The sequence below is a fragment of the Sycon ciliatum genome, chromosome 6 (genome assembly GCF_964019385.1).
Source record: "Sycon ciliatum chromosome 6, ocSycCili1.1, whole genome shotgun sequence".
Taxonomy (NCBI): Eukaryota; Metazoa; Porifera; class Calcarea; order Leucosolenida; family Sycettidae; genus Sycon; species Sycon ciliatum.
Genome location: NC_088648.1, coordinates 22,158,831 through 22,182,986, shown reverse-complemented (window position 1 = coordinate 22,182,986; position 24,156 = coordinate 22,158,831). Strand labels below are relative to the sequence as shown.

The following is a 24,156-nucleotide window of genomic DNA, read 5'->3' as shown; positions in this document are numbered from 1 at the left end:
TTTTGTGCATGCATGCATGTACTAGTAGTCAGCGCAATATACAGTACGTATCGGTTACAGTGTGGGTCGTTGGAAAACGATTTTTTGTTCCTATTTCGGATATTTCTTACGCACGACAAATCAAGGGTGACAATCATATCACCATAACAGTTATGCATGTCCGCAAAGGCAGGAAGGCCACCGTACATGTACATGCAACGTAACTTAGTGCCACTGTGCATGTGGCTGTTCATAGTCCCATAGGCTTACCATGCGGCTATGCAACATGAGTTACCTGACCACAGCAGTTGAACTTGCAGCACTACTATGCAATGCGAGTTGGATAAAAACTGCAACGGACAGATGTTATTACTACAGGCGTTATACTTAGCACTAATCTGGCATGGTTTGCTACACAAAGTCCATTCTTTCGACTGATATATTCTACTATGCGATAACATTGCTTGTCAGAATAAATGTTCACTTGGAACCAATGAGATGATTATGAAAATATGAGAGTTCATTCTTGTAGGCAGTATATTCTTTTACACGACCACACTATAACTGATACGCACTGTACTAAATCATACATGGAGACCTTTGGTGTCATATGTATACTCACGTACATGGGGCTGTCTGCATCATAATTATGCATGTGCACGTGCCTGTTTTCTGTTCTGTGCATGCTTGTGCACATTCGTGTGTGTGTGTGCATGTGTGTGTGTGTGTGTGTGTGTGTGTGTGTATGTGCGTGTGTGTGTGTGTGTGTGTGTGTGTGTGTGTGTGTGTATGCGTATGTGTACGTGTGTGTGTGTGTGTGTGTGTGTGTGTGTGTGTGTGTGTGTGTGTGTGTGTGTGTGTGTGTGCGTATGTGTACATGTGTGTGTGTACATGTGTGTGTGTGTGTGTACATGTGTGTGTGTGTGTGTGTGTGTGTGTGTGTGTATGTGTACGTGTGTGTGTATGTGTGTGTGTGTGTGTGTGTGTGTATGTGTACATGTGTGTGTGTATGTGTACGTGTGTGTGTATATGATTGTTTGTGCACACATGTACATCATGATCATGGGTGCGTGTGCTGTGTCTTCTTGTCCCCGCAGGCCAAAGCTCCTCCATGGTCAAGCTTATCATTGACGTGCAGTATGACAACTGGGTCTGCGATACCTCAGTGTACAGAGTTAGCAATAATCTTCGTTCCCTCCTTGGTGACACAAACATAACGGCAAGCACTGTACACGGAGAGAGCGGTGGCACGGCAGTACTGGTACAGATGTCTCACCAGGCTCACCAAAAGCTCTACGAGCTGTGCAGAGATCGACCTAAAACACTTGCTTCTCTGCATATCCTAGAAGTATCAACTGTAGATGGAGCGGTCGTCTTTAACCTACGGGACCCTGCAAGTGATACTAATGGTAATGATCAGGGATAGATGTACTTTGTGTCTGGCTTATGGACGTAAATCCTTTCTGCATAGTTTGTCAGCTTTTACCGTCTTTAGAAATTTTGTGCATTCATAGCATTTATATTTTATAAGAATTGCAAACCATTGCAGGTGGGTCGTCAAACGGCTAAGCTCATCCGCACCAAAAACTGCTCCCATCAGTCGCATCACCAGCAGTTGAATACTTTTTCGTCTTCATTTTAAATACAAAAGACTCTGTGAACGTGTCTCACTTGGTTTTTTGTGTGCCCTGCAGGCTTGGATCTAAGTGTTCAGGAGGAGAGTGATGCAGACATGCCTCTGGATGGTCCAGGTTTGGGCCAGGACGGCCTGTTCGAGGCAGCTGCTGATCAGCCGGACCGTGAAACTAGCAGAAAAACAGCTGTTAGAAGCTACTCCCCGCATTCTCTGTCCTCAGATGCCTCGGTAGGAATGAGTGGCCAAGCAGGTTACCCGCAAGTGGCTCCAGCCACTAAGGCAATGGGTACGTCTCTTCCGTCTTCCCGTGGAGATTCGAGTACCTCTATCATTTCAAATAGTTCTGCTTTAAGTTCTGCTTTAGATAAGCAAGCAGCCCAATTTGCAAAAGCTTCAGCACCCAGGCACTCTCCGAGACCGAGGACAACCGCTCATGATCATGACGTTAAGTCAGCAAGTTCCTCTATACTAGCAGAGGATGGCCCGGATGGGCAGGAATTGACCTCAGCCCCAGGTCCAGCTAGAAGATATCCAGAGACCAGTGCCACCGATGGTGCAGCTCTTCCCACACGGCCCATTCCCCGCCCTAGACATACTTCAAGAGTACCCCCAAACACTCCGCCCCGCACCCTACCAACACCAAACAGCTCAAACCCGGTCAGTCTCACAGTGGATTTGCCTCCAACCAAGAACTGCGATCCACAGCTTACGAATGTTGCCTGTAGGCCGTCCCCCGTTGCCGCTACCATTGCAGCCTCTGCAAAAGAGAGCAGTGAGTTGATGCCTCCCTCAAGTCCACCACCTGACTATACCCCTTCTGCTAAGGTCACATGGCCGCAGGTGTTCAAGAGAGCAGGAGGGCACGAATCGAGGTCTACTGAAGTGGTGAGTTTGTGGCTGTAGTGTCATTTCTTGATAGCCTGCATCACGCAAAATATGGAGTGCATCATTGAAGTGTGGGACGTAATAATTTGAAGCAATGAACCAGTATAAAAGGCTGCTCTTCAGTGTCTTCATACATGTAAGGAACCCTGCAAACGAGTGATTGTAAGCGGAACCATGCATTGTATAGTGATGCTTCACATTTTGAAGGGGGTGGGGGAAGAAGTTGAATGGGGGGGGGGGGGGGGGGGATTGACTGGATCTGAGAATAAGTGAGCAAGATAAGCAGTTTGTTTACCACACCCACATGGACCAAAGCTCGGTGTTTGCTTGATATCAGAAGCTGTCGAGCTGGATGCTGCACCCGTACCCCACCACCACCCACCACCCACCACCACCACACACACACATGCACATACGCACAAACATTTTGCATCTGCCATGATCTTGTTGCCATCTCAGCCAAATGTTACACTTCCATTATGATAATGATGGAGAACAGGGGAAAAAGCAGTTCAACTTCTTCATCCAGTATTCACTCTAGGACGAGTAACACACTCTTTGTCCCACCCTCACAAACTCTCTCTCAACACAGGACTAGCAGTCAGCAGGCGTCGGTAGACGGCAGTTGTGAGTCGTTAGTCAGCTAGGAGTGCACGGCATGGCGGATGAAGACGTTGAAACTTGAAAGGTTCATTTACCCCAGCCGAAAGTACGGCTCGAACACTGAAATTTAGAACAGCGGTAGCTGAATCAAGCTCATACAGTACTGGGCCAAGTGTTTGTACAATTTGTCAACGGCCACATAGGACACCCATTAGAACTAGTTTTTGGTTTTTTCTTCGTTTGTTTTTGATTTATTTTAGTTTGGTGCCTCAACTATACACTATCCAACTTTAAAGAGGATCGAACAGGAAACAAAACAAGTTTAGATAACTGACTCGTGAGGGTCATCAGAAAGGGAGCGAGAGTGAAAACGGTGGTGCTTTTGACTGATTTTACAATTTTGCAGCACCCCCTTCTCTGATGCCCCCTTCTCCGATACCGCACCACCCTAATTATATTTTGATTTTTGTATGTTTTCCTGTTCACACAGGAAAAATACAGCCACAAATTCTGGGTATTCTGTGCACCCGTGGGTTGCATTTTCTTGTGACAAGGCAATAGCGAAACCGGTGGAAAAAAATGGGCGAATTGTTTGTTTTCCCCTGCCCCCTACAATGATTTCCTGGCTAGAACCCTGACAACCATTAAATAGCTACACCAGGGCTGCTTCATGGTAGAGGTTCTGCAAATTGAATTTTCGAAATGAATTCCAAATGGCGCGAGTCAAGTTCGGAGGTTTCGAATTTCACGGTTTGCTTGTCGTTCCTCAAACGAAAAGGTTTTCTCACCATAATGACAACCTGTGCTAGCTGCTTACTACGTTGCTACTAAAGGCAAATAGAACGGCATCGGCAGCTAAATGGAGCGGGATATTCAACAAGACGCCGAAAAGTAACTTTCGACTCGACTGCTTCCTCTGTTCAGCATTTCCGAAAGTTAGACTGCTCTGCCGACTCCTGAGTCACGTAGTTCAACAAATTTCCAAAATCGGAATGCAGAACCTCTCCATCATGAAACATTCCATAATTATTGACTTTAAAATGAACTGGCCAAAGCCAGCCCAGTCAGACTAGCGGACACAGCCCTGTTTTGAGTCTCGCCATGTAGATCGTTAGGATAATGCACAGACCTTAAAATACCGTAAAGTCGTGTATAAAACTTTTTATATGACTTTTTGGGGGGCATTTTGCAGGCTTCTATATGAGACACGCTTCTAAACAAGACAGGCATTTCTATGTATGTCAACACTAAAACCAGGCTTATGTGCCGACAGTGCATCTTGAAAACATCAGGCTTGTATTCAAAACAGGCTAGCTTCTAAATGAGACACGTTTTTTGTACAAGACACTACGGAAAGTAGTGTTCCCTCGACTCCGCGATGGAAATCTCTATGCAGATTCATGTACACCTGGTCATGTCTGAATGGATAGTGGGCTGCGAGTCTTTTGACCTGTTGCATGAGAAAGGGTCACTTTTCACTCACAGAGCAACTGTTCAGTACATGGGGTACTTGTCTACCGGAACAATCACACTCACGATAACTGCAACTACCACGAGGAAAAACGAAGACCACAATGGCAGGTTCAACGGAGTTGCGCAGAAGAAGAGCAAACGCACGAACATGTTTTGTGAGTGAAAAATACGTTTTTTGCACTCTTTCGCTACGCTCAGCCGTGAAAAAACAACACCTTTCTCCAAAATGTCACACTCGATGCTGCAAAATTGTAAATTCAGTCAAAAGTACCATGTCTCTCTATTCCAGTGTGTTGCCATGGTGAAACTTAAAAATAGCACCGTGACATACGTGTATGTACAAGTAGCTGAGAATGTTTGTATGCACAAAGACCCTTTGCTGAAGGAATTTGGCCAGGGGAAGCAGAATAATGACTTTGCATTTTCACCGAAAGTATCCATGTATTTTGATGGAGCCCTTTTCATCAACGGGGTGCTCTTTTGGCCTAGCTGAGGCCCCAGTTATCTGCCCGTAGTGATGTCCATATGAACCTAGTTTAAAATCTCCTCTTTGTGCACTGCGGGCAGATTGGAACACAGTACTAGCTGTGTGACTCTGAGTCTCTCGCATATGTAATAGGTGTATGTATGCTACGACCTGAATACTCACTATTCGTATTTCCCGCTCGTTCCCCTTAGGTGAACATCAGAGAACTACATGTATCCTGAATGTAGCCCCTGGGTCGAATGGTCTTGGTCCGAGGAAGCTGAGACGCTCCCTTCCCACTTTAATCCCAATCGAACTCGCGCACTTCCACCGAAACTGGGCGACTGCGCCCTACTAGATGGGGATTTGTATGCAAAATGTCACTAAAGACGCCATTTCGTTCTTATAAAAGCACGGATGACCGCGATTGGCCCATATGTTGTAGTCTTTTGGACGCTGGGTCGACTGGTTTTGGTCCGAAAAGGCTGCGATGCAGCGTTCCTCCTTTCTGCCCAATCGAACATGGTTGAACAAGCAGTCACGTGCTCCTGCGTACACCAGTCACCTGGTCACGGTGCCTGCAGGTTACAACTTACTAGCCTGTTTGACCTTTTTTGGGTGCAGTCCTGTCACTCGAGTTGAACTCGAGTTGAACCTTGGTGTGAAAGTTGTCGCCTGCTGGCGCGGTGACCAGGTGATTTGGGCACCCAGGAGCACGTGACCGCTTGTTCAACCATGTTCGATTGGGAATAAAGGAGGAACGCTGCATCGCAGCTTTCTCGGACCAAAGCCAGTCGACTCAGCGCCCAAAAGACTACAACATATGGGCCAATCGCGGTCATCCGTGCTTTTATAAGAACGAAATGGCGTCTTTAGTGACATTTCGCATACAAATCCCCATCTAGTAGGGCGCAGTCACCCAGTTTCGGTGGAAGTGCGCGAGTTCGATTGGAATTGAAGTAGGAAGGGAGCGTCTCAGCTTCCTCGGACCACGACCATTCGACTCAGCACCCCGAAGACTACAGCTGGTGAAATTTTGATTTTTGCCTTAACTTCCCCTTTAACACGAAGTGCAGCATGGACCTGGTAGCGTGCTATAATATAAAGTTAGAAAATAATACAGTGGCAATTATTTGCTGACCGGTCATTGCACTTCGTCAGGGAGTCACTTCACTCAATATCATTAGTCCATACCTAACGCAGTGTTTTTGGGAAATGGGTTTGTGCGTAGCATTCAAGCGCACAGGTCACGTGTAGCGACTGTTGACTATGAGTAACCTGCTGTCACTCTATCAATTTCTCTTTTCTGTTGTAGTGGGGGCTTGCTGGCTACCTGCCGATAACCTGGGATTCTTCAGCGCCATATATCATGCATGAAGGATGTCTATACTATTTTTGCAACAGCAAGAAAGGGCGTGCAATGTATCGGTCGTCGCTGATCGGATCCGCCGCTGGAAGTCAATCATCCACAGCGTTTCCTATAGAATGTGTTGACATATCCTGCCTTCCGGATAGTTCAGCCATTAGCTCATTCTGCCTCCGTGGGTCGAGAATGTACTGCATACTAAGCAGGGAGGCAGACACGATCTATGTCGTCGATTTACGATTGAATCGTGTGGACGGAACAGTGCACTGCGAGTCCTACATGCAGGCCAAAGAGCAATCCGTGCTCATCGACAAGCTATGTGTGTCAACGGCAGGTACAACGCTGCTATGCCACTGGATGGACTCCGGGACACTGCAGGGCTGCTCGTTTGACACTAGCTACCATGTCACGCCCTTGGAGGAGTGGCCGCAGCAGCAGCACGTGCGCAGGGCAATAGAGTGCTCTACCAGCAATGCTACTGCGGTTTTCACCCTGCCCGTGAAGGATCGCACTTCACAGTGGTGCATGACTAGGCTGGATATCAGTAACGCAGATGCCACAGCGTCGTCATGGTCAAATGCTCAGCTGGATGGGTTTGACCTTGAGTCTCATGATGGTGTGCATATCACTGCTGTCGGTGACAAGGTTATCATTTCCTCCCAACACCGTCGCCATGGCAGAGCAGTCTCATGCTTTCACTGTGTTGATTACAGTAAGGGGACTTGGACCAAATGGCCCAGTCTGTCCAGCTTTGATCCCAACATCGCTTGGCCGTTGAGGTGTGATGGCACACGGCTCTTTGCCTTCCATCCATCGGGTAGTGTGTATGTTGCTCTCGGTTTCCCAGAGTAGACCGACCTCTTGCTGACATTATCCTGCTTGAATTCATGCCGTGCGTATGTGTGTGTGTGTGTGTATGGGCATGAGCTGCCTTTGCTCTGATCTCTATGGATACAGATCACTGATTTCAGCTTAGCTACATGTGTATGCCCACGTGTCCTGCTTAGCTCCATTTCTATGCTCGCTAGCAATGCCGAGTGTTTCACAGACCCTTGGCTTGCTTCTGTGCATCGATCTGTGGATCACTGTGCGGTGAGTTTGTGACAACCGAAGGCATGCCTTGTTTTTTAAGACATTGATATTTTGGCTTGCACACAATTTGGAAATATCCAGTTGCAGTATACCGGTAGTGTCTCATACCGACACAGACAGAGAGGTCCGTCTTGAGGCATAGCACGAAGCACTCACTATATTACATGCTGAACATGTAGTGATGATATTAGTTTTTTTTCATTTTCTCCTGCCCCTCAAGGCAAACACAATTCGACGAAGTGAATCAGCCTGTTATTCTGCTTTACACTGTGTGTGTGTTCGTTATTTTTGAAGATGATTTTATCACCTCTAGATACAGAACAACAAGGACAATCAAGGCTTGTTTGCTGCTACTTCTTCAAGTCTCATGCTCTCGCAATCCTCAGGCAACACATCTAGATATCTTATCACTGTGCTGCATAGATTTACTTCGAAGTATTTTATCAGTAATATCTACATTTTGATCACAATCATTATTGCCTTGCGTTCTGCCCGAAGTTTGATGGTGTTACCATGATTCTGTCATGAACAACCCATCTTCTACCCGACGGTCATCCTCAGCTCTGGTGGAGATTGACCATCATAGCCTTCTTCTGGCTTTGTGGTCCGCAATGCCAGCATCACTCAACAGGTTAGATGTAGCGGAGGTTCTGTGTGCACGTGTGTGTATGTGTATGTGTGTGTGTGTGTGTGGGTGGGTGCGTGCGTGTGTGTGTGTGTGTGTGTGTGTGTGTGTGTGTGTGTGTGTGTGTGTGTGAGTGTGTGCCTGTGAGTCCATTGGTCATTGCTTTTGGCTAGATTAACTCTTATTTAATCAATGGTGCTAGTGAAGCCGTTATCAGATCCACTCTGATTTAGCCACCCACACTACAGACCTGTCGGGCGCCGAAGAACGGAGCGCCAAAGAACGACCAGGCTAGAATTTCACCCGCCTGGCAAGCACAGCATACCAATGTATACACATTGACTCAACTCTGCATTGACTGTAGTACATGAAAATAAGAACAGCCTAGGCTAGGAGGCTACCCCCCCCCTGCCCCCCCCCGCCCGCCCCCGCCCCGCCCCCCCCTGCCCCGCCCCGCCCCGCCCCCGCCCCGCCAGTACTGTGGCGACCGACACTACTGTAGTATGAAGTATTGCCTTCACTAGGGGCAGGGGTAAATGCAGTTGAATCCCGGGAAGGATGCCTTGGTGCCGTCAATACTTTTTCTTCACCTTATCCTCGCCCTTTTACTGAGGTGTGGTGAGCTCATAAATGGGATTATCGCCAAGTCCCCCCCCCCCCCCCCCAGAGTTTGGGGATTTCAGAGGTTGTGGACCATTGGGCACTTCAATAGCCAATTGATTCATTTTTCCATGATTCCATTTGAATCTCTGTCCTCTCATCCAGGGAGATCCACGTGGCAAGTTTTGGCAGTGAGCGGGTACAAGTACAAGTGTGTGTGTGTGTGTGTGTGTGTGTGTGTGTGTGTGTGTGTGTGCCATGCCATGTTGGCCGGATGAACGACGACCGTATGCCGAAGCGAGTTTTGTTTGGGGAGCTCCCTGCAACGCGCCCTCGCCATGGTCCACGCAAGCGGTGGCGTGACGTAATCGTGGATGATCTCCGCTCCATCATCCCCCCTGTGCCTTCTGACTGCTGGTTTGATGCTGCCCAGGATCGCTCTGCCTGGAGGCAGATTGTTCATCGTCGTCCTCCCGCCCGTGCTCCCCCTGATCCTGACTCTGGTTTCCGCTGCACATGTGGAAAGGTCTGCCGTCGTCCCGGGGATCTCAAGCGCCACGCTCCGTATTGCAAAGCTAGCAGATAGTCCCTTCGCTATCATTGCCATCGGCAATGGTCACGTTCAAGGTTCAAGGTGTGTGTGTATGTGTGTGTGTGTGTGTGTATGTGTGTGTGTGTGTGTGTGTGTGTGTGTGTGTGTGTGTGTGTGTGTGTGTGTGTGTGTGTGTGCACATGCATCTTGATTTGTCTCATTCAGATCTTGTTCGCTATCGTTGCTATAAGAGAAAATCTGTGGGCGCACATCCAGTGCATTTGCAGATTTGCGTGCTTCTCTTGCGACGGGCGTATACATGGTACATGGTACATGCATGTGTGCATGCTTGCATGCCTGAACACATTAGTTTCATGTGTAGGTATGTACTGTGTGAGCGTGTGTTTGTGTACACATGTGTGTGTGTGTGTGTGTACAGGTATTTCGTCCACGTCCGATTCCGTCGATGACAGCATTGCCACCTTTCGCTGCCCAAGCCAGGATTTCAAGCATCAACTGAGCTCTGTGTGATGCTCAAGCCCGGTCAGGCAGCTGTGGTAAATCATATTACAATGCATGCGGTTGACCCAGTGCGATATGCCATGGAACTATTGGGAAAGTGCAATCCGAGCCTTGTGCCTGTGTGGGAGAAGTTCACGTTGACCTGCCGGTACGACTTGAAAGCAGTCTTTGTGCCTGGGTTGCAAAGATCTCTAATCTTATGATATGGTGCAAATCTGCCAAGCGGTCATCCGACGATCCGACGGCCATAAGTGGACATGCTCAGCACTAGTACTTTGAAGTATCAACAAGGATTGTGCCAGACCACATGCCTCAGCAGTGTCAATAGCATTGGCAAATAATTGACTAAATTGGGCGGACAGAAGGATGGTTCAAGCAACTAAACGTTCACCTGGAAGCGCACGCGCACTTGCTGCATGCGTTTGCGCTGCTCACAGCAGGTGCCATATCGTCATCGTTGACGACAGAGTCTACCGCTCTCCAGTGCTCTAGTCTTAGGAACGCCACTATCGCGGAGCTCATAGATTTCAAGCGTCAACTCGGCATGCTGTTGGAGCAGTCATCAAACGACGTATTGCAGACTGCGTTGGAGTCGATTATTGCATTCGGTCCCAGCCAAGTCGGTCCCAACAATCTGTTGAACTGCGCGGAAGACTACAAGCGGCCGTCGGTTTGGAAATGTTTGAACACGGAAGATACAACTGCTGCTGCTGTCGCTGCCAATGGCGTTGCTGACAGTGAGATTCGCCCGCTGCAGAATAGCATACTGCACGGCTTTCAGCTTGCGACTCTAGCCGGGCCGCTGTGCGAGGAACCCGTACAAGGCGTGTGCTTTGTCCTAGAGACTTGGTCGGCAGCGAGCGAATGCAACACTGGTGGTGGTAGTGCTGTGAAATCTAATGGCAACGGCCTCAGCACGGACACTGACCGTAGATCGCCACAGTCGTTACCGAGCAACGAGTCCAGAGCTCCAACAGCCGGCGAAGACTCGGCGATAGAGCGTGACCAAAGCAGCGTGTCTAGAGATGGCGCCGAGCATCCGCTACCTGTCGTGGGCGCCGTCTCCACATATGATCCGCTGTCCGGTCAACTGATGTCCGCCATGAAGGAAGCGTGCCGTCGAGCCATGCTCACTCAGCCGGCACGTATCATGGTGGCCATGTACTCGTGCGAAATCCACGTAAGTGTGTTGGTTGTTACGTGCTGGGTTATGGTACTCTGTTTCCGCGTGTGATTATTTTCCCCTCTCCCTTCCGGTTACTACTTGGCCATATTTTATGGTCTTGCCCGGAAATTTGGATAACTGTATTCTCTTTTGCTTGACTGGCGTACCGAAATGTCTCACGCTTGTTATCCTTTAGACATTTTGTCCTCTTTTCTTGTGCATGTACAGTTTGGTGAATTACACCTGTCCATGTCGATCTAGCTTTCCTGTCCTTGTTCCAACTGTTCACCCTGGCCATGCGGTGCCTGTTTCGCACGCTGAGTCTTTAACTAGATCAAAGATGTGTCCCCTCCACGGGAATTTAAAGTTTATCTTTCTGACGTCGCAGATACTGTCACAGATACTGTCACAGATCCTGTCACAGATACTGTCACAGATCCTGTCACAGATCTGGCCTATTCTGGGCCAGTTAATAATGTCGCCGTGATGTCACCAGATTTAGTGAAGACGTCAAGCTGTTATAACTCGGGAATGGCTGCTCCGATCAACCCGGGACCTTCACCATTGGAATCAGTGCATTTTTGCTACGATTCACAAAGTTTTCATTTTAGGGTGAACTTCCCCTTTAACGCATTTTCACTAATCGTCCATGGTGTTCTGTTTTTGCCCCAGGCCACATCAGAGGTTCTTGGTCGCGTCTACGCTGTGTTACGACGCCGCGGTGGCCGGGTGGTGCTCGAGGACCTTCGGCCGGGCTCCACAAACGTGTTCAGTGTGCGTGCCCTGGTGCCTGTCGCCGAGAGCTTCGGCTTTGCCACGGAAATTCGCAAGAAGACAAGCGGCTCGGCGAGACCGCAGCTCTTCTTTAGCCACTGGGAGGTAAGCAGATTTTATTATTTTTATCACGAAATAACGTTCTTAGAAATTACCATCACCTTTACCTTGATATGTGTGACTGTGTTTAGAATGAGTGCACAGTTGATTCCTTTTATTGCCATAATGGCTACGGGCGAGGGTCCTTGGTTCGAGTCCTGGTGGTGACAGTCAATTTTTTCTTCAGACTTTTCCCGTTTGGGTCTTTCCCTCAAAGCAGTGAATAATTTTATTAATTTTATTTTTGAACTCGTATGTTGATATCCATGTTTAGGTTCCTCACGTTAACATGTCCTTGTCCGTATCATCTGCACGCGATGTTGCGCATGATGTTTGTCTACATTGTGTTTGTGTTTGTGTGTGTGTCGATACCGGTATGACCGTGTGTTGTGTAGATGTGTTAATATGACCATGTTTGGGTGTGTGTCGAATGTAGGGCTGAAACGAATATCCTGAATATTCGAACATCCGTTCGTTTAGCTTCGCAGAACGAACATTCGCGAGGTGACGAATATTCAAACTGAAATTTTATAATGAAAAGTTTGCTGAACTTTTCTTTCTTTTTTTGTGGTTTCCAACACTTTCTGTCGTGTCCAAGCCGGTCTTTGGTCGAACAGCGTGCTCCCAGGTTTGGGACCGTTCTTTTTGTGAAAGAGAAAGAAAGGAAGACGGCGCTGTACAAATTGTGTGACAAGTAATACACGTACCATGGCCAAATGACGAGTAATCTACATACTAACCTGAAAACGAATATTTGTTTGTTCCTTTGTTTAAAATAGCATCGAGAACGTTCGATTAATGAGAAATTGTGTTCGTTCAGCCCTAGTCGAATGTCAATATGATCATGTTTATGTATTGTTAAGTCTTAGTCGGAAGGAAATATATTAGCACACGAAGAGACGAAACCAGTTGTACATCTGATGAGGCCTTCCGTACCATTAGGGGCCGTCCGTTAATAGGGACCTTTCGCATTTGCTACGAAACGAATGCGAAACGAAAGTTTGATTCGGCTCGTAATCGTTTCGTTGAAAACAGATTTCAGGTTTCGCAAGTCGTCATGCAAATGTGCATGGCAACTACGAATACGGCCGCGGGCGCCGGTAGCTTGGCATACGGGTTTTTACACGCACACGTGCATGGATCATGGAATCAAGGCAAAAATGTGTACCTTGCAAAACATGTGTACCTATCCAAATAAATGTGTACCTGACGGATTCGGAGCGTGCCACGAATGAAGAGGCTTCCGTTCGTGAAAACGAGTTCTCCGCAGGGACTCTGACGAATCCTCGAACCCAGGTGACGAATCAGCATTCGTTTCGTATCCGTACGCGGGGTGCGAAAGGTCCCTAATATCGAACGTTTTCACCAAACGAATTATTTTAGTTTAGACTTAACCCCTCCCTCCCTCCCCCTCAGTGCGTAAAAAATGTTGACATACATGCATATACAACAGCCATGTACATGAATCAATTTTTTCTGAAACGAAATTGGTCAACCCCCTCCCACCCCATAACGAAATTATTTCGTTTTGTGAAAAAAGTTTGATATTTATGGACGACCCCTTACTTCCCAAATCAGTACATGGTGATGATGTGACGAAGCACAACGATGTCAATTTACCGCCAATGTGCTGTTTAAATTGACATCGTTGTGCTTCGTCACATCATCGTCATGTACTGATTTGGGAAGAAATGGTACGTAAGGCCTCATCAGATGTACAACTGGTTTCGTCTCTTCGTGTGCTAATTTCTGTGTGTGTGTCAATATGACCATGTTTGTGTATGTGTGTTCGTGTGCAACTGCCTAAATTTTAGGCAATGTCAGGCGATCCGTTCTGGGTGCCCACCACTGAAGAGGAGCTGCTACATTTTGGAGAGAAAGCCGACTCTGAGAACCAGGCTGGACTGTACATGAACGCTGTGCGCCGCCGCAAGGGCCTGACAGTCAGCGAGAAAATCGTTGAGCATGCGGAAAAGCAGCATACTATAATGAGATCGTAATGAGCAGCTCTGCCTCTCTCTCTCTCTCTCTCTCTCTCTCTCTCTCTCTCTCTCTCTCTCTCTCTCTCTCTCTCTCTCTCTCTCGCTCTCTCTCTCGCTCTCTCTCGCTCTCTCTCTCGCTCTCTCTCTCGCTCTCTCTCGCTCTCTCTCGCTCTCTCTCTCTCTCTCTCTCTCTCTCTCTCTCTCTCTCTCTCTCTCTCTCTCTCGCTCTCTCTCGCTCTCTCTCCCCTGCACATACTGTTTTGCTGCAGAGCTCCGAACAAGGGGCCAGTGTAGGCCTCATTGAGTCTATTTTCAAATTTTTTCATTCTGCATGGAGCTCAGCCTTTCCTCTTTTTTTCTGATGATGGCCAACGGGGGACATATCGGCAGTACTTTGTTCTTGTCCCGCAGCTGAGATCCCGTTCTGGGATGGAGGTGTTTGAAAGTCTTCCTTTTCTGTTCGTACTAACTAGTCTTCATTCAGGGAAAGGCTAACACCTATTGGGGGGTCCCCCACCCTGAATTATTTTCAACTCCTTCCTGCACTTTCGAGACACACTATAATTATTGTGAGTGAATGGCGGAATGCTCTGATACTAGTAGTTTGAATGGAGCACTGAGTGAATGATGGATGAGGTATTCCTTCTCCTTCGTTCGTAGGCTGTGTTTACATGAGGCGTTTCTACCTGGGTTGAGTTTGACCCGGGTCAGATTTCAACATGGGTTAGATTTCAACCCGCCATGTACGAGAGTGCACAAAATGAATGGCGCGTTTACATGACGCATTGCGCTTGACCCGGGTTGATTTCAACCCTCCCTCCCCCTTCGGGGGAGGGTTGAAATCAACCCAGGTCAAGAAAATCGTACTAACGTATTTCTGTGCGTATCTCGCGCCAGGTTTGAACAGCACTGCACAAAAGTCTTGCAGATTTCGCGCGAACGGATTCACGTGCTCGAGCGCTCATACAGGACTCTAGAAGTGGACTTTTGGCGGCATATCAGTATTTGACCCAAGTCAACTGTCTTCATCATTAATGCGATTAATAGTATAAGTGAAGCGGACATTACAAAATGATGAATGAGAATACATGTATCTAAAATGGTTGTTCCTAATCGATTTTCTTGAGACTATCATCAGGGAAAATCGTCTCACAATAGAGGCTATACGGAGAAACAAACTACTTAAAGGTTATCGGATAGTGGGAAGAATACAAGGTGAGGTGTGAAAAAAAATAATAAGTGGGAGAGAAGACGAAAGAAATTAGACGAAAAGATGTGAGAGTGTTCTGACGGTGTGAGCTACTACAAAAGGTGAGTGAAATGAAGGCGTGGAAGCAGGTGAATGTGATAGAGTGAGGAACTGTGAGTATCCGATAACCTATAAGTAGTTTGTTTCTCCGTATAGCCTCTATTGTGAGACGATTTTCCCTGATGATAGTCTCAAGAAAATCGATTAGGAACAACCAATTTAGATACATGTATTCTCATTCATCATTTTGTAATGTCCGCTTCACTTATACTATTAATCGCATTAAAGGGGAAGTTAAGGCAAAAATTAAAATTTCACCAGTTGTAGTCTTCGGGGTGCTGAGTCGAATGGTCTTGGTCCGAGAAAGCTGAGACGCTCCCTTCCTACTTGAATCCCAATCGAACTCGCGCACTTCCACCGAAACTGGGTGACTGTGCCCTACTAGATGGGGATTTGTATGCAAAATGTCACTAAAAGCGCCATTTCGTTCTTATAAAAGCACGGATGACCGCGATTGGCCCATATGTTGTAGTCTTTTGGACGCTGAGTCGACTGGTTTTGGTCCGAAAAGGCTGCGATGCAGCGTTCCTCCTTTATTCCCAATCGAACATGGTTGAACAAGCGGTCACGTGCTCCTGGGTGCCCAAATCACCTGGTCACCACGCCAGCAGGCGACAACTTTCACACCAAGGTTCAACTCGAGTGACAGGACTGCACCCAAAAAAGGTCAAACAGGCTAGTAAGTTGTACCCTGCAGGCACGGTGACCAGCTGACTGGTGTACGCAGGAGCACGTGACCGCTTGTTCAACCATGTTCGATTGGGAATAAAGGAGGAACGCTGCATCGCAGCCTTTTCGGACCAAAACCAGTCGACGCAGCGTCCAAAAGACTACAACATATGGGCCAATCGCGGTCATCCGTGCTTTTATAAGAACGAAACGGCGCTTTTAGTGACATTTTGCATACAAATCCCCATCTAGTAGGGCGCAGTCACCCAGTTTCGGTGGAAGTGCGCGAGTTCGATTGGGATTCAAGTAGGAAGGGAGCGTCTCAGCTTTCTTGGACCAAGACCATTCGACTCAGCACCCCGAAGACTACAACTGGTGAAATTTTAATTTTTGCCTTAACTTCCCCTTTAATTTAGAAAAGCGATCCTGTCAGCTTTTCTATTATTGTGTTCACATGGCAGAAAAAACGACACCGCTATGCTACGTAAGTTTCTACGTTACGGTACTTCACTTAGGCTACGTAAGTTTCTACGTAAGGTGCTCGGTATTAGAGAGGTTTCGACCCGCGTGATTTGTGCTCTTACGTGAACGTCAATGTTTTGCGTCGACGCGAGCTCAGAAAGAGCTTTCGTTTCACGTTGCTTGTGAAGCACGTCGTGTCGCTGACGACGGGAGCGAAAACTGGGTGCGAAAACTTCAAGAAGTGAAAAAAGTGATTTTTGGTGAGGCCGAAGTCGCACAAATATTATTTATAGCTAGTTTAGGCAAAATCGACAAATCGAGTCAATAATCCCAACCTGATAGCAAGGCTAAATTTGCAAAAACTCGCGTTCACGTCGAACGTGAGTTGACCTCAGCTCACGTCATGAACGGGAGTTTCGACGCCAAAATTTGCCACACCGACGTGAAATTTCACGGTGTAGTGCAGAACAACGTGAAGCGAAACCTACGTACCTCTCTATTAGATCTACTAACGCGTGGTAGCCGCGTGCTGTGCACGTGCACGGCAGACATTGTGTTGCATGCAGTGCACGTGCAGTCCGTTTTCGGATGTGCATGCGCGAGGAACTTCCTTCTTTGGAACTGCTTCTTGCATGAGCTGTTTCGGATATTTCGTGTCCTGGCTTATTTCGCTTCGGCTCTGCTGAGACCTCTTTTCACGGAATATTACTCAATGACAGGTGAGTTGACCAGTTCCCTTTGATTCATTTGCTTGTGTTGACTCTTTCATTTACGAAAAGTGTGCTGATTTAAGGTGGAATACAATAAAATTAATAATGGAAAAGCTGACAGGATCTCTTTTCTAAATTTAGCTTTTCTGCTGTCGAGGCCTCCTTTTACGGAATACTCAATGACAGGTGATCTCTGAGTTGACCAGCTTCCTTCGATTCATTTGCTTATGCTCACCCTTTCATTTACGGAAACGTGTGCTGATTTTATTCGGATTTAGATCCATTCGTTTCACCTTGCCATTCCCAACAGTGTGCGAAGAACGTGAGTTCACCTTCTTGACCGTAAGGCTTATGTTGCTGCTGAGGCTTTAAATAGATGTGTTGTCGAAATACTCATGTTCATTGTACATTGGTGCGTTACAACTTACAAGTAAGGCACTGGTCATGATTGCTTCCGGCATTCCGTGCTCCGATCATAGGGTAGAATCTGAATTTTGCAGTGGCATAGCATCGTTGGCAGTTCCCAATCTGGAGGGAAAGGTTCAAAGACGCATTGGCCGAGTACTAGTATGCAAAATAAATTTGCATATCAGGGAAAATCTCCATTATGGAGAGGTTCATGCATTCAGTGACTTGTTTGCTTCATACGAAACAAGCTAATGGGTGCAGTCTCGTCTCGTGAAAATCTCGTACGATTGGATCTGTTTACTCGAGTCTGGGCTGTTTGATTTGTGAGTAGCGCCGAGATTGCACTGCCCCAAATAAAGTTGCGTGCCGGTAGAGCAAGAATTACGATCTGCAATCTGTTTGTAGTACCTGCAAGAATGTGCTATACATGTATCGTATTTTCTCTGTTGTTGTTTCAGTTGCCGTCATGTTGCTAAAGAAAGGTTCAGTGACTCATTTGTTTCATAAAAGACGAGTCAATGGTTTGGTCCGGCTTAGAATCTTTCGCTGTAGAAGAAATCTATTCGTGTCTCTATTGGAGAAATAATTGTTTTCACTCGTTATAAAATAGGGTTAACACAAACTCACAGAGCAAATGCCATCGGTCCCTTGATGTTCGTCCTAAAGAGGTTTGACTAGATATCATTCATACTCCCCCGAAGTCGTGTAACATTTTACTATTATGGAATGCCTTGTTTATCTCTCAGTACCTAAAACCATAATATATATCCTTGCCCCTTATATCCTCAGGATCAGTGTAGTTGTTGGAACGAGGTGTCGGACTCAGCGATGTATTTGCTTACATTTTAATGCATGTTTATTGTTCCTACTTTGCTGTGTTGTTTTAGACAATCGTGGACACTGAACTGCTTCCAAAAGTGTTATCGACATCAACAGGATTACGATTTCACTACAATATGATGCCGGATGACCTTATCACGACAACCCATGACTACAATTATAAACACAGAATCAACAAAAACATCTGCGGCACACACCTGGTTACAATTCTCAAGTAAATGTGATTTAGGGTGTGGACATCTGAATTTTCTGAAAGACAAGACAATTTTATGACAGTCATGAAATTCGGCAAAATCCACAGAATGACTTGCGTATAAAAAAAGTATCACCGCCACGACCCATATGATTCCCCTGCAGAGGCGCTACATGTAGGCCATCATTAGGGCATTCCATTGGTTACACAATTATATCCTTTAGCAAAAAAAAGAAAAAGAAATTATAACAATAAAAACTGCTTTATGGCAGTTTTCTAAAAAAAGTTATTGTGTTCTAGTCCATGGACCTCGTCTAAAAAGTAAGAAATTAACGAAATGTGATAGCCGAAAATTAAAATTTCACACAAAACCTCACAATAATCACACACAGGATGCGAGACGACCTTTTCCCCTCGTGGTCCTCTTTCATATGCAAGCATGTTGGCGCAGTACATGTACTTGTACAAGTACAAGTGTCGGAATAAACAAGTGTTGAAAGCCGTACTATTAGATCTTCAAGTGTCGTGATTATTGTGAGGTTTTGTGTGAAATTTTAATTTTCGGCTATCACATTTCGTTAATTTCTTACTTTTTAGACGAGGTCCATGGACTAGAACACAATAACTTTTTTTAGAAAACTGCCATAAAGCAGTTTTTATTGTTATAATAAAGTTATTGTCTCCTCGTCGCCTTTTCATGTCTTCATCATGCTATTTTGTCTATCGTACAGACTTTCAACCCGGGGTGAACTCGACCCGGGTTGAAATTTCTCATGTAAACACAGCCTTAGCGATGGAGAGCGTGCTCTGCTAAGCGATGGCGATATGTAACAGGCATTGCATTGTACTGCTTCTTTTTTGTATCACTGCATCAAAACCAGGGAGTAGTACAATGGGCGCTTTCGATTACACGTTTACACAATTCTGGAACTGGTTTTTTAAATTCTGGAATGACCAGAATGAGCGGATTCCGGCCTTGTAAGTTGTAAACGAACCACTGGCAGCGCATTATATTCATGTCATGTCACAAACAAAATTGATGAATCGTAAAAAGAGATCACGTACACCCTCGCGCGCACGCCGCACGTGGACCCAGCATCGCGCACACGCCGGCCAGGCCGGGAGGTTCTTCGCGCGCTTGACGCCTTGAGTCATCATGGTCATGACCAGACCGGTAACACACCGACTGTACAATTCTGGCGCCAGAATTAGAGAAATTCCGCCCTCTCTTCAGAATTGACGGATTCGACGGAATTGGATAAAATCAATTCTAACGACGGAATTTGTCACTTTTTGTGTAATCGAACTGTACATCAACAATAACTAATATTATTCTAGAATTGACCGAAATGCGTGTAATCCAAAGCGCCCATATGGCCATTGCATCGGATGTCATCTGCCAGTACAGTAATAATTAATAATTAATAATTATGTCAATATGTCATAATTATTGCATGGTGCACCACTGCCACTGGCAGTCTGACACTGACAAGTGACAGCGAGTGCTGACATATTTTCCCGTCCTAGTTTTCGTCTGGGTCTCCTTTCCAAGTAGTTTCCCATATGCCTGGGTTACTTGGACCTCATTCGCTTCCTTGTCATTGGACATGTTCAATCCGTTCGGTTTGCGAATTCAAATAAACACAACCAGGTAACCAGGTAACCCCAACCTCAACATGACTGTCTGGACATGCAGTTCTGCGGACAGAGGTTGTATGACCGTTATACACTATACTATACAGGCATGTCATCCACAAAACGTGACACGGACGCGGACCCGGGCCACCCTCACTGCTGCTAGATGCATGCTGTTGCTGCTGCGCGCGGTAGCTTCCGATCGCCTCGGCCGGCGAAACGAGCCCGCGGTACCATTTCCGCACCGGAGCTTCGTGGTGAAATTTCACTGCAGCGCTAGCTGTAAGTTAGTTTCTTCAGTTTTTCATGCTACAGCCAGGCAGCTTGTAGACGAGTTGTTGTACTTGTAGGCAGCGAGGTGGTGTTAGTTTGGCGGTCTGCTGCTTCGTGTCGAAGTTTGTTTCGGTGCAGGCTGTGTAAAAATCTGTGTGTTGGCCATAGGGTTTCATCGAAGTTTCCTAGTGGCTCGGAGGCTCCATTCGACTGCTCCATACCGTCACGACTTCGAGAACCGGTGCAGCCTATCCGCCCACGACGTTCAAAGTCGTGTCCAGGATTCAAGCAAACCGTGACTCCTGGCTGCAGGAGCGCTCGCCGCTGGACGTTCATCGTCCCCGTTTGTCATGGTGTTCCAGTGATTCTGGGTAAGTGGTTGGCCAGTGTTGTTCGGTTCTTGGGGATTGTTGTTCGTTCTCGTTTCCTGAAGTGGCCGCAGAGCACCGGTAACGGGTATGCAGAATTCACATCGCCGCAGCGAACCCGTTACAGTCTTCAATTTTGAAGCTTACCCTGTTACGCGAAAAAATCATTCGCCTGTGCCATTTCCACAGGCAATGGATACGCACAGTGTCATCCAGCGAACGCATCGTGGCGCCAACAAAATGCAGCCTCAATCACATGAGCGCCGGCGAAGTGTCGCATGGCTCACCTCAGCGCCAACAATGCACCGCATTATTCTTTTCAGCGTCAAAAAAAGTTGATTAATGTGAAAATAGAATACACTGAACGCAAAGTTCTCGGTAGAGATGGGTAAACAGCTCGACGCGAACGGTAAAGTGACGCAAATAGAGATGCTTCCGACGGTAGCGTGGATGGTGCCAGGGCATCCATGTCGTGGAGTCCTCCGGCGACAGTAAAGTAAATTTGCGGAATCGGTTCGGTCGTTGTCGTTGCTTGTTCTTTCATTGTTGAAATGCAGCTTATTTGGAGGCCCTTTTCCCTCCTTGGAGCATGACAATGTTCGGCGTGTCTGCGAGGGATAGGAAAATCCTCAAAACCTTCGCTTTCTCTTCTAGCGCAGCAAGTTTCTTCCCTGCACCACCACAACAACCGTCCATCTCGAGTGCGCTTGTCCTGTCGGTAGCAGTAGCCACTAGGCCTCCGCGGAATGTGCCGGCATAATTTCGGGAATTATCGGTGTGATTTTTAAAACGGGAATTATTGGCAATTTTTGTGGAATAATCGGTAAAATTTGAGCAATGCTCCCCTTTTTTTCATTTTTTTCCATTTATAATACCCTGATTTGTACCAAAAAGCTCATGATCCTGAAGTTGATCGCCCGGTATTTCAAAAAAGAAAGAAAAAAAAGCTTCCAGCCGAGTTTCACGCGAACCGTGATTTTTTTGCCCGTACAAGTGGCAAAAACCCCGTACGCGGCACGGTATCTGCAAAAAAAGGGAAGAAAAAAAGAATTATTGTGAGAATTATTGGTGGAATTACGGGAATAATCGGTCGAAATTTTGAGCAATGCTCAAAAGAATTATCGGTAAAAATACGAGCATATTCCGCGGAGGCCTAGTAGCCACCAAGGCTGAATGCTTATTTTCCACGACAATTTGTGAAAGTAATGAATTCCATGATTCCAAGATTCAGAGATTCGAATTCATGATGACCTCTTGGCGTCTATGACAAGTATTTTTGCTTATTTCTACTTGGCGCTGAGGTATCAAGCGCTAACCACAACTCGCGCTGAGATATGCAGCGCTAACCATTCTTGGCGCTGTATTGGCAAAGGCTTATACTTTCCGGCGCTGGGTAAAGATAAGCTGTCACAAAATAGGCGGAAAATCTCGGCGCCACAAACCCGTGTGCCCCTAACATTGATGCTGATATAGTAGGTGCTACAGCGAGTGTGCTATGATGCGGAGTGCGGTTTCGGGTGCGCTGAAGCGTATGTTAATCGGTATGCATGGCTCATGGGGAGTCATGCTACTTGGATCGTCTCAACAACTCAATGACCAGGGGACACGATCAGATTTCGAAATTGCTCTGACACAATGTCCTGCCACTTCTGGAACCGGTGGGACATGGCCGGACACTGTAATTTTTTTACAAGGCTGATACTCAGCACTCGTAATAAAAAAATAATTATTGTCTTCACCAATTTCACACACGACGCCACTGCATAATTAATGCACACATGCATGTACCGGTTTATGCTACATCACACTGCGGTATACCGTATTGCTGGTCACATCAAGGATGATCATCACACTGATCTCAGGTATTGTAACTCTGATTCAAATCGCTGTGCGTTTTTCAGCAAGCATAGTAACTGTGATATGAGTGTGCAGTGTTTCTGCACATTTCGGATTTGACCTGGTTTTTCAGCGGCAGATCAAAGACATTCATTTTTACGCAGTCGACAAAAGACAAAGTGGGCATCTGCTTGCCCATTCTAACTTCTTGTTGCCAGCTCCAAGATCGACAACATGTCACTACTCGAGTCGGCTGAAGGCTCCCATCTTTGCAAACGCGATGTGCTCTTTGAACAGCACGTAGTTTCTACGCGACGTTGAATTTCTGACTTATTTCGCTGCTGCTGCTCCGTCGATCTTGCACAGCGCCTGTGCAACAGGAGCGTCCTTGACTGGATTTGCAGAAGACTGCTTCTTTCGATAGAGGCATATCGCAAGCTGGCACACATTTCTGACGCCTTGTTTCCCTGGAACAGGGACGTTTTTCAATATTTCGGATTGTACAAGCGCCTCGCGGAATACTGTATAAGCCATGTATATAACGAAGTGCTAATTCTAACGAGTTAACGAGGAGCAATCTGTCGTTAACATGGCCAGCAATCAAGGACATCTGAGAGTTGTAATTTTTGTACTCCTCCGAGGTGTGATTTTTGGCGTGCTGGGCCAAGCACAAGGAAGCCATCTGCAAAAAAACTGCAGAAAATGGTTGTTGTTTGATCCTTTGGTGTAATCTTTGTTTCTAGTCGAAGCTAGTTGCTGTTTGGAGCAGAAACGCTGAAATTGACTATTTTCTGCATGTACTCATACATGTACTCATGTACTCAGGCATGCAGTCTCACTCGTATTTTAGCTATTTTTCTGGAATGGATGCTGCTCTGCGCCCCTTGGTGAACATTTCCTGCGCTCGTGGAGCAGCTGAAAAGGACCACTGGTATGTCTGGTTCCTGGTTTGAAAGTGGAGAGTCGACTTTCGTGCCTTGAAAAAGGAGTAGAGAGCGATAAAGGTACGTCTGTGGCTGATTTTTGAGTGCTCCTCGTACATTTTTGATCGTGATAGAAATTCTCAGACCAAAGTCAGACCAAAGTCAACGCGATGATTGCGCCCCTTGGTGAACATTTCCTGCGCTCGTGGAGCAGCTGAAAAGGACCACTGGTATGTCTGGTTCCTGGTTTGAAAGTGGAGAGTCGACTTTTGTGCCTTGAAAAAGGAGTAGAGAGCGATAAAGGTACGTCTGTGGCTGATTTTTGAGTGCTCCTCGTACATTTTTGATCGTGATAGAAATTCTCAGACCAAAGTCAGACCAAAGTCAACGCGATGATGGTCGTACAGTTTTCTTGTGAATTTTTTGGTTGTTTCATCTCGTATCTATGTCAGTATCGTGATGGTGAAGTGGAGAGGGTGATTTTCTTCCTCTAGGCTTCGTTCGGCCGACTTTGCTTCGTCCTCGTTGAAAAGTGATCCTGAAAAAAAGTCGATTCGCAAAATTATGTTGATTTTCAATGTACGAGATGACATGCGATTGCTGGCTATGAATAGAAATCGTTATACAGAAATCGATACATATACTGTCCTATTGAGCATGGAGAATGAGTGAGAATCGTTACCTTTGCTACACGTAAACTAGCCAATTTTGGGAAATCGTTATATATGCGC

At 46.5% G+C, this 24,156-nt stretch overlaps 2 protein-coding genes across 3 annotated transcripts in view; both read left to right on the top strand.

Annotated features, from left to right (window-relative positions):
- The window catches only part of LOC135819700 (uncharacterized), a 21,051-nt gene extending 10,727 nt beyond the window's left edge, over nt 1-10,324 (top strand). Inside the window, exons 7-11 of the mRNA XM_065332951.1 lie at nt 1,077-1,388; nt 1,674-2,500; nt 6,358-8,131; nt 8,891-9,359; nt 9,697-10,324. Of these exons, the coding sequence (XP_065189023.1) occupies nt 1,077-1,388; nt 1,674-2,500; nt 6,358-7,260 (2,042 nt within the window). The 3' untranslated portion in view covers nt 7,261-8,131; nt 8,891-9,359; nt 9,697-10,324. The remainder of the gene's footprint in view (nt 1-1,076; nt 1,389-1,673; nt 2,501-6,357; nt 8,132-8,890; nt 9,360-9,696) is intronic.
- A 10,043-nt stretch (nt 10,325-20,367) lies between these two features.
- LOC135819696 (mucin-2-like) overlaps nt 20,368-24,156 on the top strand; it is a 49,202-nt gene continuing 45,413 nt past the window's right edge. For both annotated transcript variants that reach the window (XM_065332946.1, XM_065332944.1), the window contains exon 1: nt 20,368-20,669. The gene's annotated coding sequence lies outside the window, so the exon portion shown is untranslated. The remainder of the gene's footprint in view (nt 20,670-24,156) is intronic.